This window comes from Pleurodeles waltl, chromosome 2_1, assembly GCF_031143425.1.
Source record: "Pleurodeles waltl isolate 20211129_DDA chromosome 2_1, aPleWal1.hap1.20221129, whole genome shotgun sequence".
Taxonomy (NCBI): domain Eukaryota; kingdom Metazoa; phylum Chordata; class Amphibia; order Caudata; family Salamandridae; genus Pleurodeles; species Pleurodeles waltl.
Genome location: NC_090438.1, coordinates 566,970,463 through 566,989,947, shown reverse-complemented (window position 1 = coordinate 566,989,947; position 19,485 = coordinate 566,970,463). Strand labels below are relative to the sequence as shown.

General features: G+C 48.7%; 1 protein-coding gene across 2 annotated transcripts in view; it reads left to right on the top strand.

Annotated features, from left to right (window-relative positions):
* TRANK1 (tetratricopeptide repeat and ankyrin repeat containing 1) overlaps positions 1-19,485 on the top strand; it is a 931,136-nt gene that overhangs the window by 721,583 nt on the left and 190,068 nt on the right. For both annotated transcript variants that reach the window (XM_069214995.1, XM_069214985.1), the window contains exon 21: positions 16,100-16,245. In XM_069214995.1, the coding sequence (XP_069071096.1) occupies positions 16,100-16,245 (146 nt within the window). The remainder of the gene's footprint in view (positions 1-16,099; positions 16,246-19,485) is intronic.

The window sequence follows — 19,485 nt, the reverse complement described above, 5'->3', positions numbered from 1 at the left end:
CTAGGGGCATCCACAGGGGCATCCACAGGGGCACATCCCCCACCCGGATACCACCAAACCATGCATAAGTTGTGATGATGGGCACTGTACTCACCCCCTTGTGGCTGCTGTGATGCCCTCAAGCGCCAGTCCAGCTCCAGGTAGGCCACCGCCTGTATGCGGACCATCAGGGGGGCAGGGTTTGATGGGCACCCCCAGCTGGGCCTCCGCGGTCTTTTGTGCCCAGCGTCTCCGGTCCTCCCACCGTTTCCGACAGTGGGTGCTTTGCCTGCCGTAGACCCCCAGGGTCTGCACGTCCTTGGCGAAGGCACGCCACATACCCTTCTTTTGATGGGCGCTGACCTGCAGAGAAAATATACACAGGGAAACATATTACTCAGACCGTCCTGACTGTCACACACATGGCCCACCATACCCCTTCCCATCCCCATTTACACAGACATGGCCTAGCAAACAAGCTGCATGTCGCCCAGGGGACATCTGCCAACCCCCCCCACCCCCCACCCCACATGAGGCCTTCACACACACCACTCCATGCATTCATGTCCCATGCATCGTGCTCACAGTGTACTCACCTGTTGGTCTGGAGGCCCATACAGCAGTCGGTACTGGGGTAGGACCCCATCCACAAGTTGCTCCAACTCTGCCAAGGTGAAGGCAGGGGCCCTTTCCCCAGTCACATGAGCCATGGTAGGTTCAAGACACAGGTCACAGCAACACATGCAGTGTAGGGCCTCTCCTGCTGAGGGTCAGGTAGCAAGTGAGTGAACAGACAGAAAATGGCGGTGACGTCCGCCGTGGTGCATACCGTCACCGCCGCCGTGCATCACCATTGGCCACTGTACCCCATAGGGGCCAATATTATCCAATGAGGCGTTGCCTGGCGGTTCCCGACCGCCTCCCACAATGGCGCACAACGTCCGTGGAATTACCTAATTTCCAGCTGTCCATTCACACAGGACAGACGGACGCCATTTCAAAGGGGGGGAGGAGGGGCAGGCCCTGGATTACAACTGCGTCACAGTTCACAATTGTACAATCTGGACAAATGCCACATATACATTTCAAAATAACATCATGCATTGTACTGTTGTGGCAACAATGTACAGTTTATGACCGGCTCCTCACTCTTTTGCCACCTAGATTGCAACCGCTGCAGATGAATAGGAGATGGAGACATACTCCAGTGTACAGACCCCTGGTAGACTTGGCAACAACGGAGGACAGGCACATAATCTTCACCTACAGACTTTACAGGGCCACAATCATGGAGCTGTGTCCCCAAATGTAGCCTGACCTGATATCTGCTATCTGTCACCCCTCTGGGATCCCCCCTCTTGTGCAAGTTCTGTCTGTGCTCCATTTCCTGGCAACTGGTTATTTTCAAGTGTCAGTGGGCTTGGACGCAGGAGTGTCACAACCAATGTTCTCAGTAGTGCTGACAAGAGTGTTGTCTGCCCTGATTTAACACATGTGCAGCTACATTGTTTTCCCCCAAGTGGATGATTTGGCCACAGTGAAGGCTGTCTTCTATGCAATGGGACATATCCCCAACATAATTGGGGTGATTGATGGGACACATATTGCATTTGTCCACCCCCCGGCAAAATGAACAGGTCCACAGAAATCCAAAGAGTTTTCATTCCATGAATGTCCAGATGGTGTGCCCGGCAGACCAGTACTTCTCCCACGTCAATGTAAAGTATTCTGGGTCTGTGCATTATGCCTTTATCCTGAGGAATATCAGCATCCCAAATGTGATGGCCCAACTACACAGGCACCGTGTGTGGCTAATAGCTGAGCCCTGGTTCCGACCCAGTAGATGTTGGTGTATGGGTATGATGTGGGCCATAAGGGATAGTGTGTGGCTAAATGTTGTCCCTCGATATTCGCAGGTGACTCTGGTTACCCCAACCTATCATGGCTACTGACCCCTGTGAGGAATCCCAGGACAAGGGCAGAGGAATGTTACAGTGATGCACATGGGCGAACAAGAAGGAGCATTGAACGTAGCTTTGGCCTCCTGAAGGCCAGGTTTCGGTGCCTCCATCTAACAGGTGGATCCTTGTGCTACTCACCCGAGAAGGTCTGCCAGATAATTGTGGCATGCTGCATGTTGCATAACCTTGCCAGGTGCTTTTTCTACAGGAGGAGGCTGGAGATGGCCGTGTGGCAGCAGTGGACCCTGTGGACAGTGAAGATGAGGAGGCAGAGGATGAGGATGAGGACAACAGAACTGCAGTGATTCAACAGTATTTCCAATGACACACAGGTAAGACAGTGGTACTTCACATTTCATGGTCGAGCCTGCGCTAGCTTGCGCTTACGCATGCGTATCGCTTGCGAGAACCTTTAGTAGTTAGAAAAGGGCTCGGAGTCCCGTCCATGTCACATCAGTGCCTTTCATTTGTTCGCGGGCTTGCCTTTTAAAATCTGCTTGCTTTCATTAGTGGAAGGCATGCATACGTCATGCCTTTTCCGGTGGTTAGCTCTCCTCGAGTGCAGTGACCAAGTACTGAAAACATACGAGGCTTGCTGTTTTCCGTCCGGTTTGTGGGCTACTTTTTATCTTTTTTCACAGCGCAATCTCGCTTGGCAGAAGTCGAGGGCTTTGCATGATATTGACCCTGTTACATAGTTAATTGCACTTTTGCCGGTTATGTAGATAATTGCACTTTTGCCAATAGGTTTCACTATGTAGCAGAGCGATCGTGCTCTTTTTTTCCCATTTAATGTGGCAAGAAAAATCCGGTTGGGAGTTTACAACTGCTAATAGCTCTTACTCAGAGAAATGCGAGACCCGTTGCATTGCAAATGCTTGTTTTTTTCAGATTGTCACTGGCAGGCTGTGATTTCCCACTTCTATGCCCACTCACTATACCATTTGGTAACTCTTTTTGCAGATGTTGGTGCCCCACTATCACTCCTGGTGTGTTCACTGCAGCCAACTACAGATCTATCCTATGTGCACATTACTGTACAGTTGAATTGCAATGTTTGAACCTTGTTAAACTAATACATACTTAAATCGTTTGACATACTTGTATTTTTTCAAATTGTGTTTATTGCAGCGCTAAGAAGAAAAGGGGGAAGTGCAATGGGCTGGGGTGATAGAGGAAAGTCCAGGGTATAGTTCCAGTCTATTTGTAGCACAGGTGCATTGTCCAAGGGGGCATAGGAAAGGGAGCAATGGCAGTTCAAGGTGGACAGGGTGACAGAATGGGACAGAAGGGTGACAATGAGGAGAGTCTTATTTCCTAACGGGGGTCTTGGAAATAGTCTCTGGCTTCTGCCTGGATCGCAGGGAACATTTGCGGGGTGGTTCTCCTTCTGCAGGGGGAGGGGTGCTAATGGCCTGTTGGTCCTGTGGCTGGGCCTCCTGTCCACTAGCGGCAGCAGAGGTGGAAGGTTGTTCAATTGTCTGGCTAGTGGCAGGGGCTCGCTATTATGAGGCTGCCTCCCTCATAATGTTGGCCATGTCTGCCAGCACCCCTGCAATGGAGACCAGGGTGGTGTTAATGGCCTGCAGGTCCTCCCTGATCCCTTGGTCCTGTCCCTCCTGCAGCCACCTGTTCTCCTGCATGTTGGCCAGGATCTGGCCCAGCGTATCCTGGGAATGTTGGTATGCTCGCAGGATCTCAGTGAGTGCCTACTGGAGAGTCGGTTCCCTGGGCCTGTCCTCCCCCTGGCGCACAGCAGTCCTCCCAGCTTCCCTGTTGTCCTGTGCCTCTCTCCCCTGAACCGTGTGCCCACTGCCACTGACCCTAGGTCCCTGATTGTCTTTGGTTTGAGGTTTTCCCTGGGGTCCATGTGGTGGTGGACACACTGCTGACTGACATGTCCTGGGGACAGAGGGATGGGTTCGCAGGGTGGGTGCTGTGGTGGTGTTTCCAGATGGGGGAGGCTCTGTGGTGGTGTGTGATTATGGCTGGGTAACCGAGTGTCCGGAGGTCCCTGATGGGCCAGGTTGGTCATCCCGATCCAGGCGATCCGAGTCTTTCATCACTGTGGGCCTCTTCTGTGGGGGGACTGGCTAGTGCTGGCACCTCTTCTCCAGTGACAGTGGCTGGGATACCTGTGGGGATGTGAATGCAGTGTTATTGTTTCTGTGTGTGACACTTTGTGCATGGGTGGGTTGCCCGCTTAGGTTATATTTGCCCTGGCAGCTTAAACTTGTGTGAGTTGGTATGTGGTGGGCTAGATGATTCTCTCCAGTGTGCATGCTTTAGTGATAGGTGTCTATGCAGGTCTGTGAGTGGTATCCATGCATTGGTGGTGCTTGCAGGGCTTGGCATTGGGATGGGTGAGTTGTGAAGGTGGGGGGTGGGGGTAGTGGTGGAGTGATGGGAGTGAGAGTGGGGATATGTGTTGGCATGCAGGTAGGGGGGTGATAGAAATAGAGAGTTGACTTACCAGAGTCCGGTCCTCCTGCTACTCCTGCCAGGCCCTCAGGGTGCATGATTGCCAAGACTTACTCCTCCCATGTTGTTAGTTGTCGGGGAGGAGGTGGGGGTCCACCGCCAGTCCTCTGTACAGCGAGTTGGTGTCTTGCTGCAATGGAACTCACCTTCCCCCATAGGTCGTTCCACCTCTTCCTGATGTCATCCCTTGTTCTAGGGTGCTGTCCCACGGCGTTGACCCTGTCCACGATCCTCTGCCATTGCTCCATGTTCGTAGCAATGGATATCTGCTGGACCTGTGCTCCAAATAGCTGTGGCTCTACCTGGATGATTTCTTCCACCATGACCCTTAGCTCCTTCTCAGAGAATCTGGGGTCTTGTTGTGTTGCCATGGGTGTTGTGTGAGTAGTGTGGGTGTGTAGGGTGATGTGTTAGGGTATGTGTTGTGAGGCGCGTGGGTGGTGTATACGTGATGGTGGTGTGTGGCTCTGGTCTTGTCTGTGGTCTTGCTGTCTCTCTCTGGTGGGAATTGTTTGTAATGGTAAAGGGTTGTGGGTAATGTGGGTGTGTTTTCTAGTGGTGTGGGTGTGGTGTGTATATGGTTGTCAGGTGTGTGGTATTTAAATTGACCAATGTAGTGTTGTTTTTTTTGAGTGTGTGTATTTTGAGCGAGGCGGTATGTACAGCCAATGGTTTACCGCCTTTAAATGTCCGCTGTGGTGATTCGTGGGTCATAATGTGGTGGGCGTAGTTCTGTTGGCGTAACGGTGTGGGTTTTGATCCCGCCAGTTTATCGCTGACCTTTGGTGTGGCGGATTTGTTTGTGTGTCTGAATAGTGATGGATTGGTGTGTGTGTGTGTGTCATAATAGGGTGAATGGATATCCGCGGCGGCAGTCAGCATGGCGGTAAGTGGGAATTACCACCAATGTCATAATGAGGGCCTATATCTTGCGTGGCCAGCGCCGGACAGTAGAACCATTGTGTGTATTTGTCTAGGGACTGCTCACCCTAAATATCCAATGTTACTAAGGTCGGAGAAAGGCTTAAGGTTGTCCCAACTCCCTCAGTAGTGTTTTACAAATTGTGTCCTAGTATTTACATAGGCATGGGCAATCCCACAAAGTATGTACCAGAGTACCCCACTGCCTGCAACTTCTGAGGCATCAAACATTGTCTACCTTGCCGTTCTGGTGTCGTATGCTCTGTGTAATATCTTTAGCTGTACCTGCCAGAAGCCTGCCCTTATGGCCTCCTCTCTAGAGTAGCGACAGGCTTTTTCCCAGGGAACATCATCCTCAAGTCTCCCCAGATTCCATTCCCATTTATCCCTGAGTGATGTGAGGGGAGGAAGGCTGCTAAGAAGTGTGGCATAATTATGCTATACCACATGTTTATGTAGTAGGTTCCCCAAGACACTCATCTCCATCAGTGTCTTCTCTGGTACCTTGCCCATGTTGTCTGTTTGGCCCCTCATCTGCATGGATCAGAGAATTTGACTTCCTGCCAACTCACATTGTGTCTGAAAGTTTCTGAAAGGGTATCACATCCCCATCTCACCATCTGTCCCTATGTTTAGATATGCCCATTTGGTGCCATTTCCTGTGTCCTTCTATCTTCTCCAGGTCTTTCAATACCTCAGTGTCCCAGAAAGGTACTTGCTTCCCTCCCCATCCTGTGGTCACTGTCTCCTTTCTCCATATTCGCACTACTGTTGTGGTTGGATGTGGAAATGCGATCGTCCGGTCATTGACTATCAGTAGCTGGTATGCCCAGTGATATAACTTTTATTTTCGGAGAGACAGTCCCCCATCATAAGGTTTTCCAGTTAAGGCCGAAAGAGCTATCCTGGGGGATCCCCTGTCCTGTGTCTCTCGTCGTCACATCCACCTCCTGGATGAACCGGCAGGAGACCTCCAATGGAGTGTTCTGTAGAACTAATAGGACTTTGGGTAGATAGAAGACGGCCCAGCCTAATAGCTACAAGGGGAGCCTTCACCAGTGTTTGACACTCTTTTTATAGTTCTCTAGAACCATTCCCAGGTTTTGTTATAAAACCCATCTCGGTCAGTTGTCAAGTAAATCCATAGGCATATAAATCCTGTGGTTTACCATTTCAGTAGACATTCCCACTCTTTGCCTGGATCCCAGTTCGTCAAAGGGTATGCCACTGACTCATCCCAGTTTATGCAGTCTCCCTCGTGGGCACCAAACTCCTCTCTAATTTGTAAGACCTGTGGTATCGAGTACTGAGGGTCTTCTGTGTAGAGAGAGGAGTATACCATCTGCATTAAGCCATATCACACCCTCCCAGTCCGTATCCCATCTCAGCCACTGTAATAGGCCAGTGGTTCTGTTGCCACTGCCACGAGAAATGGGGACAGCGGGAAGCCCTGTCGCATACCCCAACTCAGTTTCAATTCAGACGAAACCACCCCCTTGATTCGAACCCTTGCCAGTCACTCTCTGTATAGTAGCTCTATCCATGACATGAAGGATGGGCCAAAGGCCATCTTTAGCAGGACTGCCCACAGGTATGGTCACTCCACTGAGTTCAAAGCCTTCTCAGTATCCAGGATTGGAGTACTGCTGGCTCTTGCAAGCATTCCCTGCAGGCCAGACAGACGAAAGTCTCCTCAGATTGCACCTCGTTGCCATTTACAGCATGGGGCTAGATTGGCGTGGCGCAGTAACCTTGTCCACGAACTTTAGGAGGCGGATGGCTAGTATTTTGGCCAGGATCTTCATTTCAACATTAAGTAGAGAGATTGGCCTGTAGGAGGCCCACTTATCCGGTGTTTTCCCTTTCTTAGGGGTAAGCATTATGGTAGCTTGATGGCAGTCTCTAGGTAGAAACCCTTCTTCTTTCTCAACTTCAAATCTGGCCGTAAGTGGCCCTATTATATTAGATTGTACTGTGAGGAGCTTGCTGGGTGTGCACATCAAGGACCACAGGGCCCAGAAGCTTGCACGGGACCTGATTGCCCTCTGCCCCGTGCACGCTCCTGGAGGCGGTTTGTTTAAAGCTGACTCTGCTTCCCGCTGCGTGGGTGTTGTACTTATTATTTTCGATTACTGGAAGTGATTGTGTTTATCTGCGCCCTCCGGATGAGTTGTTGTGTTTCTGGTTTATTAATGCGAGCCTCTCGCTATCAGTTTTGAGGTGTTTATTTTTGGGACCTTTTCTGTCAGGGGCAAATGTAAATACCTTCTCAAGGAGCAAACACTAGTCACCTCCCCAAAGCCTACTACAATCGACAAAATGCTCCAAAAGGTGATTGGAGTTGTGGCAACGGAAATTGAACTTATGGAAAGGTGCTTATCTTTATCCAGCGATCATTCTAGTTCTCCAGTGGTAGTTCAACTGCCAGCCCCTGGAGGTTATGAGTGCCTCAATAGTGGCCATGCGTACTGTAACCGTGACTTGAGTCGGGGCTCCCCAATCGGGACAACTTGGGGGATGATGACCATGGTTTAGGGCTATCTCGTAATGCCACCAGACTACTATCTAAGAGTGTGGTCCCTAGTAAATTGAGGCAACTGGAAGTCCAAAAGGGCATGGTGGCTGAGGAGGTTGAGAGTTGTGGTGACCTCAAGGATACGGGCCCTGTGGAGCTTTCTAGTATTGAAATCTTAATGGGTTCATCGCCACTGGGGTCAGTTCATCACATTCTTCTGACCGCAATCCTTAATATGTTGATGAATGTGTGGGCGGCAGAGCTCTCGCCTTTGGTAGTATGTCTGGAAAGACTGGAATTAACCAGTAGGGTAGTCCCTAGTAGGGCCCCACATGCTGGCAAAGATGGTCACGTTGTTGGGGGTCCAAAAGGAAGCTAGCCAGTAAACTAAGCCAAGGGACACTACCATGAATCTCGTTTTAGCACCCCCTTACAGTGGGAATGTTCTTGATTTGAGAAATCTGGGGTATGGCAACCCCAGGTCCTCAGGGTCATGTAGGGGTGGGTCATCTCAGAGCCAAGCTGGGGGAGGTCCAATTCTTGTGCCTAGAGAGGTAGGGGTAGCTGTAGATGTTTTCAAGGTGGTTTAGTGTGAGCCCCCCAGTTATTAATTTGCCTACTGCCTCTTGCCCATACATGGTGGTTGTAGGAAGTTGGCTCTGTATATACTATCTCAAAGTGAGAGATAGTGTGCACAGAGTCCAACGGTTCCCCTTAGAGAGTGATAGTGGCAACATTAGATCATTCTAATGCTCTATTTTGTGGTAGTGTGGTCGAGAAGTAGGTTTATCAGAGGGTAGTGTTAAGCATTTGTTGTACACACAGGCAATAAATGAGGAACACACACTCAGACTTAACTCCAGGCCAATAGTTTTTATACAGAAAAATATATTTTCTTAATTTATTTTAGAACCACAAGACTCAAGATTTGAAGTAAATACATAAAATGCAAGGTACTCCACATAGGTAAGTAGGGAACTTTGAATTAAAGCAGTAATATACACAGTATAGGTTAAAATCAGCTATTTTAAAAGTGGACACAGCGGAAAAATCAACAGTTCCCGGGGGAGGTAAGTTTGGTTAGGTGTTGCAGGTAAGTAAAGCACTTACAAGTTCAGTCTCCTGGGTGTAGGCAGCCCACCGTTGGGGGTTCAAGGCAACCCCAAAGTCACCACACCAGCAACACAGGGCCGGTCAGGTGCAGAGGTCAAAGGAGGGCCCAAAACACATAGGTGCCTATGGAGCACAGGGGTGCTCCAGTTCCAGTCTGCTAGCAGGTAAGTACCTGCGTCCTCTGGGAGCAGACCGAGGGGTTTTGTAGAGCACTAGGGGGGACACAAACAGGCACACAAAACACCCTCAGCGGCACAGGGGCGGGCAGGTGCAGTGTGCAAAGTTGGCGTCGGGATTGCTATTGAAAGCAATGGAGGGACCCAGGGGTCACTTGGGTGATGCAGGCAGGGCACAGGGGGGCTTCTCGGGCCAGCCACTGACTGGGCTAGGAAGAGGGCCGCCTGCTGGTCACTCCTGCACTGGAGGTTGGTTCCTTTCGTTCCTGAAGGCTGCGGGTGCAGTGCTTTGTCCAAGCGTCAGGTCCCTTGTTACCATGCAGTCACGGTCCGGGGCAGCCTCTGGATCCTCTCTGCAGGCGTCGCTATGGGGGTGCAGGTGGTCCGTCTCAGGATACTCACATAGTCGCAGTCGCCTGGGAGTCCTCTCTGCGGTGTTAGTTCTCTGGAGCTGGAGCCAGGGGCGTCGGGTGCAGAGTGTGAAGTCTCACGCTTCCGGCGAGAAGAGTGAGTTCTGTAAAGTTGCTTCTTTGTTGCAAAGATGTTGCTGTTGGTGAACACTGCCGCAGCTCTCAGGAGTTTCTTGGTCCTTCGGGTTCAGGGCAGTCCTCTGAGTCCTCAGAGGTTGCTGGTCCCTGTCGGATGCGTTGCTGTGCAGGTTCTTTGAGTCTGGAGACAGGCCGGTAGAACTGGGGCCAAGTCAGTTGTCGTCTCCGTCATCTCTCGCAGGGCTTTCAGGTCAGCAGTCCTTCTTCTTTGTGTAGGTTGCAGGAATCTGATTTCCTGGGTTCTGAGTCGCGCCTAAATACTAAACTTAGGGGTATGTTTAGGTCAGGAGTGAAGTATCCAATGGCTACTGTCCTGGAGGGTGGCTACACCCTCCTTGTGCCACCTCCCTGAGGGGAGGGGGCAGATCCCTAATCCTATTGGGGGAATCCTCCAAGATGGAGGATTTCTAAAGGCAGGGGTCACCTCAGCTCAGGACACCTTTGGGGCTGTCCTGACTGGTGGATGACTCCTCCTTGTTTTTCTCATTATCCTCTCCTGCCTTGCTGCCAAAAGTGGGGGCAGTATACTCCAAAAGAGGGAACCCTGTAACCCTAACCTGCCCTGGGTACTACAATAATCATGAACACAAATAGTTAGCAGGTAGGGACGAATCACACCATTATTTTAAGAGACCAGTCCTAAATCCTGTTTTCATGGGTCAATTACTTTCCCTTATTTATTTAAATCATTCTAAAAGGTCAGCAGTGGCTCGTTGGTGAACACTCTATAGCATAGATATATACATGACATAAATATATACAAACCATAAATATATACAAAACATTACAAACATTTTATGGAACGAATCTCAGTAATGGCAATATGCCAAAGGAGGGTCATGCCCGACACCATTTCATTACATTGTGGTCACTGTTACAAGATTGTAGTTGTAATCCACTAAAAATGTGATGATTGAGGGTTTTTAGCTGCACCCACCTGTCAAATACCTATACATTTATTTCCAAAGGCATTATGTAGTGCATATTAGATTTCTTGTCTGAGTAAATTGACTCAAAAAGCCCTCAATCTCGCAAGAGATGTGTCAACGCGCTTCGGCCTCATCAGTCAGGGCCTCATCAGGACTATCAGGGGGCAGTGACGCCTCTTTATTCCGTTAGGCTTAGTAATACTTGCTGATTGCTGCATCTACTATCAAGATGGTACCTAATTTGTAATTTCAATTGGGCACGTTCACTATCAGAGCCTGGAGGAATCCTCTTATTAGCTCGACCGATGCCGCTATTCCGAGTATCAATCGAATTGAAGTTAGATATTTCAAATTCCGTGCGAGAGCAGCCGGTCCTCTGCTACTCGCGTGTTTCCACCTGGGACAACTCATTGTGGCCCACTGCTCTCGGAAGCACTCTGGCCCCTACCGACAACGCCCGCAACCTCAGCTTCATCCTGGACTCAGCACTGTCAATGAACGGTCAAGTCAGGGCAGTCTCCTCTTCCTGCTTCACCACCATACGCATGCTCCTGAAGTTCTTCAAATGGATCCCATCTGAATCCAGAAGAACAGTCACCCAGGCCCTCGTCAGCAGCCGCTTAGACTACGGCAACACACTCTACGCTGGAACCACTAATAAAGTGTGGAAAAGACAGAATGCCTCCGTCTGTCTCATCAAGAACACCCCCAGACACAGCCACACCTCGGCCCTACGGAGAAACCTGCCCTGCCTCCCAATATACAAGAGAATAACATTCAAGCTTCTCATGCAAGCCTACAAAGCCCTTCACAACACCGGACCAGAATACCTCAACCGCAGACTCCACATCTACACGCCCACCACACAACTCCGCTCTGCCGACCTTGCCCTCGCCACCATCGCACGCATCTGGAAGACCACAACCGGAGGAAGATCCTTCCCACGCCACGCCGCCAAGACCTGGACCTCCCTTCCTATCCACCTCAGCGCCTTTAGACCTTAGCAGGTGACTAGTCGTGCTCTACAAGTCTATTTATTGATTAGAAAAGGTTAGAAAACTGCAAATGGCAATAACCAGTACTGACCCTAGGGGAGCCCAAACCATCCCCCCAAAAAATGGAAAGCGAACACAGGACCTCAGTAAGTAGAATGTGTAGTGGGAGCTGGGAGTATTAGAAAACCACAGAGGTAAGTAACACAGTACTCCCCCAAGCGACCAGGAAAGCAGGAGTAAATCACTGGAATTTCTCCAAACCACCCAGAAGGAGGACAAAGAAGACACCCAGACAAAACTGCAATAAACCAGCTGTGGATTCCTGGAGAGGAACACCTGTGGAGAGAGGGAACTAAATCCAACCATCACAGTGGAGTCCATGAGGAGTAGGAGCTACTACCCACCCAGCTGTACTTGCAGGAGTTGGTCGACAGTGATGAAGATCAGGTCAGTGCCGCAACCCTGGATCCGGAGAAGAGTTCCTGATGGATGCAGAAGATGTCCCACGCTGGGGTGAAGATTTCAGACAGGTGTCGGTGCAGGAATTCCACCAACAAGCCTTGTCAAAGGCAAGCTTGCGGTTAGTGGAAAAGTGGTGCTGCTGGTGACCAGCAAGGCCCAGAAGAACTCAACCGAGGAGGGGGAGTCAGAGGGCACCCTCAGCGTCGCAGAGAGCCCACAGGAGTGGAGGCAGCACACAGGAGTCACAGAAGGAGCCCACTCAGCACTACAGAAAGGGATCCCATGCCACAGGAGAACCACGCAGAGGACTGTACATCACAGGAAGGAGTGCTGTGGACTGGAGTTACACATTGCCTGAAGATTCCCTTGGAGGAAATGCAAACAAGCCGTGGTAGCTGCAAGAGACACGGTGCATGGTGGTACTGTCCTGCGTGGGAAGGCAAAGGCTTACCACCACCAAAGTTGGACAGCTTGCAGAGAGAACCAAGAGGCCTACTCCAGACCACCACCCGTGATGCAGGATCCATGCAGCTCAGGATGAGAGGAGATCCACACAGCCGGTCGTCGTTGAAGCAGGTGCCTGCGGATGCAGGGGAGTGACTCCTTCACTCCAAGAGAGATTCCTTCTTCTAGTGCAGACTGAAGACACGCTGCCCTCAGTGGATGCACAGCCGTTAGAAATGTTGCAGTTGCTGGCAGGAGCCCTGAAAACAATGTTGTAGAAGAGTTCTCCTTCTTGAAGTCAGCTTGTCGAGTCCTGGAGGTTCCAGTCGCAGTTCTAGAGGCCAGAAGTCAAAGTAGAGGTTGCAGAAGTGTCCTGCTGGAATCTTGCAAGCTGAATCTGAGGACCCACCCACGAGAGAGACCCTAAATAGCCCTTAAAGGGGGATTGGTCACCTAGCTAGGTAAGCACCTATCAGGAGGGGGCTTTGACATCACCTGCCTGGCCTGGCCACTCAGATGCTCCCAGAGTTCCCTGCCAGCCTTGGAAACAAGATGGCAGAACCCAGGGACCCTCTGGAGGAGCTTTGAGCACCACTCCTAGGGTGGTGATGGACAGGGGAGTGTTCCATTGTTCATTATCACGCCAGAGCAGGGACTGGGGGTCCCTGAAGTGGTGTAGACTGGTTTATGCATGGAGGGCACCAAATGTGCCCTTCAAAGCATACCAGTGGCTTGGGGAGGCTACCCCTCCCAAGCCAGTCACACCTATTTCCAAAGGGAGAGGGTGTTACCTCCCTTTCCCAAAGGAAATCCTTTGGTTTGCCTTCCTGGGCTTAATGGGAGCAAGCAGCAGAAGGGCAGAAACCTGTCTGAGGCCTGGCAGCTGCTTGGGCTGCCCGGAAAACCCTGTAAGACTGGTGGTAGCAATGCTGGGGGTACTCTAAGAAGCCCCCCAGAGTTCATGGAATCATACTTCCAATACTTGGAACAGCATTGGGGTATGATTCTGACATGTTTGATACCCAATATGCCCAAGTTCAGAATTAACATTGACCTATGTCGAGTACATGTGTAAAATGGCATCCCCACACTCACAGTCCAGGAAAATGGGCCTGGAGTTTGTGGGGGCACCTCTGCTAGTGGATGGGCGCCCTCATACACAGGTACCTGGACCCTGCCCTCTGGGCTGAGAGGGCCTACCATAGGTGTGACTTAAAGTGACCTGGTGCAGTGACCTGTAGAGAAACTGGGTGCATGCACCTGTTTCACGCAGACTGCACTGGCAGGCCTGCAGAACCCTTAGCATAGGCTCACTATGGGTGTCAGAATAACTGCTGCAGCCCATAGGGACCCCCTGGCAACCCAATGCCCTGGGTACCATGTACTAGGGACTTACATGGGGGACCAGTATGCTAGTTGTGTGGAAGGGAAAGGTACAGCTACCAAACTTTACAGGAAAGAGCATAACCACTGGAGTCCTGGTTAGCAGGATCTCAGTGGGCACTGTCAAACACACTGACAACAGGTAGAAAATGGGGGTAACCATGCCAAGAAAGAGGGTACTTTCCTTCACCCTTTGACTATTATCCGTACCTTTGACGGAAACAATAGGGTGTAGTAGAGATTTAGTTTCCGTAATTGTTGTTTCACCCTGAGGAAGGTCTTCCATTGGCGCTGCACTGCCGCTGTGTAATTTAGGTAGATGTTTGCTGTGCTGACCTTGAATTTCATTGGGCTGCACATACAGTCTTTGTGCAGGATTGTATCTTGATCTCAGAAGTTGAGCAGCTGGGACACTTCTGGCCTGGGTGGGGCTCCTGGTGGTGATGTCTTTCCAGGGATCCTGTGGGTGTGTTCAACAGTGAACCACTTGGAAGTTTTGCCTTTCAACACTGTTGAGGACAGATGTTTCTCAATAAACTGTTCCATACTGGGGCCTTCGGACTCTTCTGGGATGCCCACGAAGCATACAGTGTTCCGGCACGAGCGGGCTTCTGCATCATTCAGTTTATCTGCTTGGGTGGGCAACTTGATTTCTAGCATCCGCATCCTGGTGGTACAATCAGATGTGTGGCCCAATTGGGCCAGCTTCGATTCCACTTGTCCTGTCCATCAACTTTCTGTGATCAGTCTTCTGGAGGTGGGCGCTCTTGGACACTGTGTTTATCTTAAGCTCCAGGTCCATTTTAGCATTGTTGCCTTATGAGTTTCCAAGCCTTTTTCAGTCACCTCTGGCTGGGGGTCTTTACCCTGGCTCTTGTTCTGAGCCGTGGATTCCATCTGGGCAGGTTAGTGACCTTTGGGCTCACCATGAATGTGGTCTCGGGTGTCTGGCCTATCACTCCCCAGCAACCTTTGAGGGATCTGAACAGATCTAGGGTGCGGTTTGCGAGCTGGGTATTTTTTCAGGTAAGGGCAACCACCAGTCAGCTATTTCTACCACTTTCTGGAGAGGGTCACTTTTCCCTTGCCCACCGGCCCTGCCTCCACCCTACCGCAGCAATCCTTCGGCACTTTCAGGGACTAATTGGTATGCCCCAGGTGGCAGTCTTCGCCTTCCATTAGTGCTATTTACGATGTGAGCCCTGCCACTCTTGCTGTCCTTGCCACTGGTTGCAGCTGGCTCACCTTGCCGTCCTGGGGTCCGCAGCCACGTCTCCCCTTCCCCCTTGCTCCCCCCACCCCACCCCTACCCCTTCTGATGCGTGGCCCTTATTACTAGCACTGGTTGCTCCAGAGCTCCACAGTCTGCCATTGTACTGTGGAGGCAGGCTACTCAAGCCTCTTGAAGAGTCCATCTGGTTGTATCCCACTATGCTCCTCTCATCTGTGCGTCAGCCTCTATTCGCCTGCGGGGCGCTACAGCAGCGGCTGCTGGCAGTGCCACAATTGTCTGCCAAACTCTGGGTGTCAAAGCTGTGTGTTTCGGACTCCTGAGGGAACAGGATAAGTGACTTTGCGGGATTGTAAGGTCAGAATTCAACTGACTCACTCCATGTGTCCTTGGCTTACATCCCCTCGCTACTTTTGCTTCTTCCTCCCAAGACAGGTCCCTTTCCTTGAAAAAGCAGTTACAATTTGTGCATTAAAGAATTGGAAAGTTTTTCCTCTGAATAACATCAGAAAACATGGAGTTTTTAAACTGGAAAAATATGGTGACTGAGCACACAGTTGTTGGCATTACCTTTCGAACATTTAGTCCGTCCTAGGTCTGGCAACTTTTATATGCAATCTCAAATATTAAATATAGTAATGTTTACTTGCAATCATGCCTGCCTTGCATGTAAGCATGCAGACAAAAAGGCCTACCACACGTGACAATACAGTGACTTTCATTGCATCCTATGGGCATATAGATAGCCATTTGTTCCTTCAGAATTAAATTGAACACTGGAAAGTTTTTTTAAAAATTGATAAAATACTACTACTAATCTTACCCTTGTAAATGTTTATGCTCGCATGAATAGATTGAAATACGTAAATGCACTGTCGAAACATGGTATCCGTAAGGCATCTTCTCGTCGTGTCTCCTTTAGATTGTTCTTAACAGCAGTTTGATTATGCTCTTTGTGCAGGCGAAAGATGCTGCATACTTCTATAAAAGGATCCAGGACCTTAAATCAGCTGCCAGATGTTTTGAACAAATCCAAGAATTTGAGCTAGCGCTGAATATGTACTGCCAGGAGAAAATGTATGAAGAAGCTGCTCATGCCCTTGAAAGGTACTTTGTTTCATTTATTTATGTTGACTGATCAGGATGTTATAATATGTCCTAAAGGGGTGCACATGGTTGCTTAAGTGATTACATACCTGTATCTTAGCTGCACTGCAATTTTTTTAATGTGCTTTATTCCATGCTTCTGTATTTTCTGTACAGTTTTTTTTTTTTTACTGAGTGTATTTACGGATATGCGCCATCTTGCTTAGCTGCATTTCTCAGAGTTCAGCTTCAGTTTATATCTGGCACACTGATTTCTGTATTTAAGAGCAGGAGTGGTGATAGTAAATTAAAAACTGCCATTAACAAGGTTTAGGTTAACGTGAAAAAGCACTGCAAAGTTTCACTCTTTCAATCCTCCATTTTAGTTATTTTGTTTAACTGTTTCAAAGAAATACATGTGTTCAGCAAGGTATAAACAGAATCGCGAATGCGACCGTGTTATGTCCGGAACAAAGAGCAAGAAGGACAAATGTTCTCAAATGTGGAGTTTATTTCGCAATCAACACCTACGACCTCACAGCTCTGAGTCCGGCAACTGTCTGGCTTCAGAATGCCTTGAAGTCATCCGAACTCCATGCGAGCAACGTACTATAGAGGCCAATGGCCTCTCAAAACAAAAGATAACAAAGGTACAATTTAAAACACAACACATCTCCCCCCTTAAAGAAACAAAACAACCCCCAAATAAAACATCTTACCCAAATATACTTTAGACTGCAATACCATATAACTTATAATACAAAGAAAATATGACATCATAATACATTGAAAATATTCCTCTATCTTCCTTAGTACATCACATATTGATTTAAATATTTAGGTCTTCCAGCACATCTTTTAGGCCTATTCACAATACCTTCCAGATTTACACTTCCTTCAACATCGCCCACAACACCCAAAACATTCATGTCCAAATTACCCATACTTGCATTACCCTGCATCCTGTTATACTGGACATCTTCTCCTGAGCCCCTTCCAATATCACTAGATTGTCCTAGAATCACATTTTCTCTGTCCTGTGGAAAACTGCCATGCCTCGCATTCTCACCCCACCCTCCCCCAAGGGCACCCCCGTCAAGACCAATATCATTAGACCCGCTTCCAGCCCAACAACCTGAATATTGCATACCAGGAATCACATCTGTCACTTTCACCACACTCCTCTTAGTCCACCACTTGCCACCCTCCACCATAACTGAATGTTTAGATACTTTCACGACCCTAGTTGTTTGGAAAAAAACTGGACAGACCCTTACCCTGATGTTTTTTCACTTGAATTACATCACCCACACCAAATTGAACCTCCTTAACTCTCTTGAGCTCGTCATACCTCAATTTGCTCCTGGCTTGTTGTCTATCCACCTTGTCCTTCACTTGACTAAAATCAGTCACAACATCACTCCCCAAAGTCTCCTGCACAACCCACTCAGGAGATAATTTGTTACAAGAATTCCTGCCTTTCAAAAGTACAAAGGGAGCTATACCAGTAGAAGAATGTGGCGTGTTGTGATAACACCAAATACTTTCTGCTACCATCTCCCATACGTTTTTTTCGAGTCCTGATGGCCAATTTTATAGTCTCCTTGACTAATCTATTTACTCTCTCAACAAGGCTGTTGCCTTGCGGACTATACAACGCAGTAGTAAGATGCTTGACATTGTCTTTTAAAAAACTTAACCATCTAGTGCGATACAAATTGTACCCCATTATCTGTGACCAAAAACTTGGGAATACCTTCCCAATTAAAAATGTCTTTCAAAAATTAAATTACATTGGTGGTATTGGGTTCACTTTAAAACTTGTGTGAAACCCACTTAGAATGATAATCTACTACAACTAATACGTATTTCTTTCCATCATTGAAACGCCCTATAGGACCAATAAAGTCCACACCCAGCTTCTGCCATGGCTTATCAGGAAATGGCACAGGACACAAAGGCACTTCTCTCGTAAGCAAACTTTTATCTGCCCCCATGCAAGTGCAACAATTTTTAACTGCCAATTCCACCTCTGTATCCATACCTGGCCACCAATAATACAATCGCAACCGCTTCCTAGTGCCAGTGATTCCCACATGTCCTTCATGAGCCAAATTTATCAATTTGTGCCTTAATTCAATAGGAGGTATCAATCGTTCCCCCCTCCTTGACCTTGCTGAAAGGTTTTATCACATCAGGAACGCTATTCCCTGCAGGCCAACCCTTGCAAATATACTTTTTGAGAATTAACAAAGAATTATCCTCATTCATAGCCTCCGTCCATGCCTGTCTGGAAATGACCTCTCCAGAAACCAAAACACCATCAACCATCCCCACAACAACATCCTCCTCCTCCATTTGCTTCCCCTAAAGATGACTGTAAACAGGACACCTGGAAAGGAAATCTGCCCAGCCATTATTCTCTCCAGCAATATGCTTAATTTTCATGTTGAATTCATTCAGTTTAGCCAATAATCTGGTCAATCTAGGACTAGTCTTATTAAAAACTTTATCATTCCACAAATAAACCAGAGGCTTGTGATCAGTTACCAAAGTAAATTCTCTCCCCCAAACATGTTGAAAAGTGGTTGGCACCTCAAACACAAGCTAACGCCTCCCTCTCTATCGTACTATAATTTACCTCGGCCTCAGAAAGACGCCTAGACGCAAATGCAATAGTGTGCTCTTTACCACCTACTATTTGACTTAAAATAGCTCCCAGGCCAATCCTACTCGCATCCACCGTAACGACAGAAGGTACGTCTTCATCGAAAGGATGAAGAGCAGGAGTCTCCATAATGAGAGTCTTGAGAGTTGAGAAAGCTTGTGCCTGTTCATCTTGCCACTGGAATTTCTCACCCTTCCTCTACATCTTCCTTAATGGCTCAGTAAGATAAGCATAATATTGCACAAATCGCGACTATTACTCACAAAGACCAAAAAAGGATTTCAACTGGTCTTTGTCCTTGGGAGATGGTGAATCTTCAATGGCTCTTAACAAATCTTTCTTGGGTAGAATTCTTTGTGCACAAATCTTATGACCTAAATAATCAACCGACTCCACCATGAACTTGCATTTCTCCTTCCTTACTGTAATCCCGTGATCCTCTAGGATCCCAATGACCCTATCAAGCTTGAGTACATGTTCTTGAATTGACTCCGAACCTATCAGAATATCGTCCTGATATGCCAACACCCCAGGCACCTCCCCAAAGAACTGATACATTAATTTCTGGAAAACAGATGCCGTGGAAGCTAATC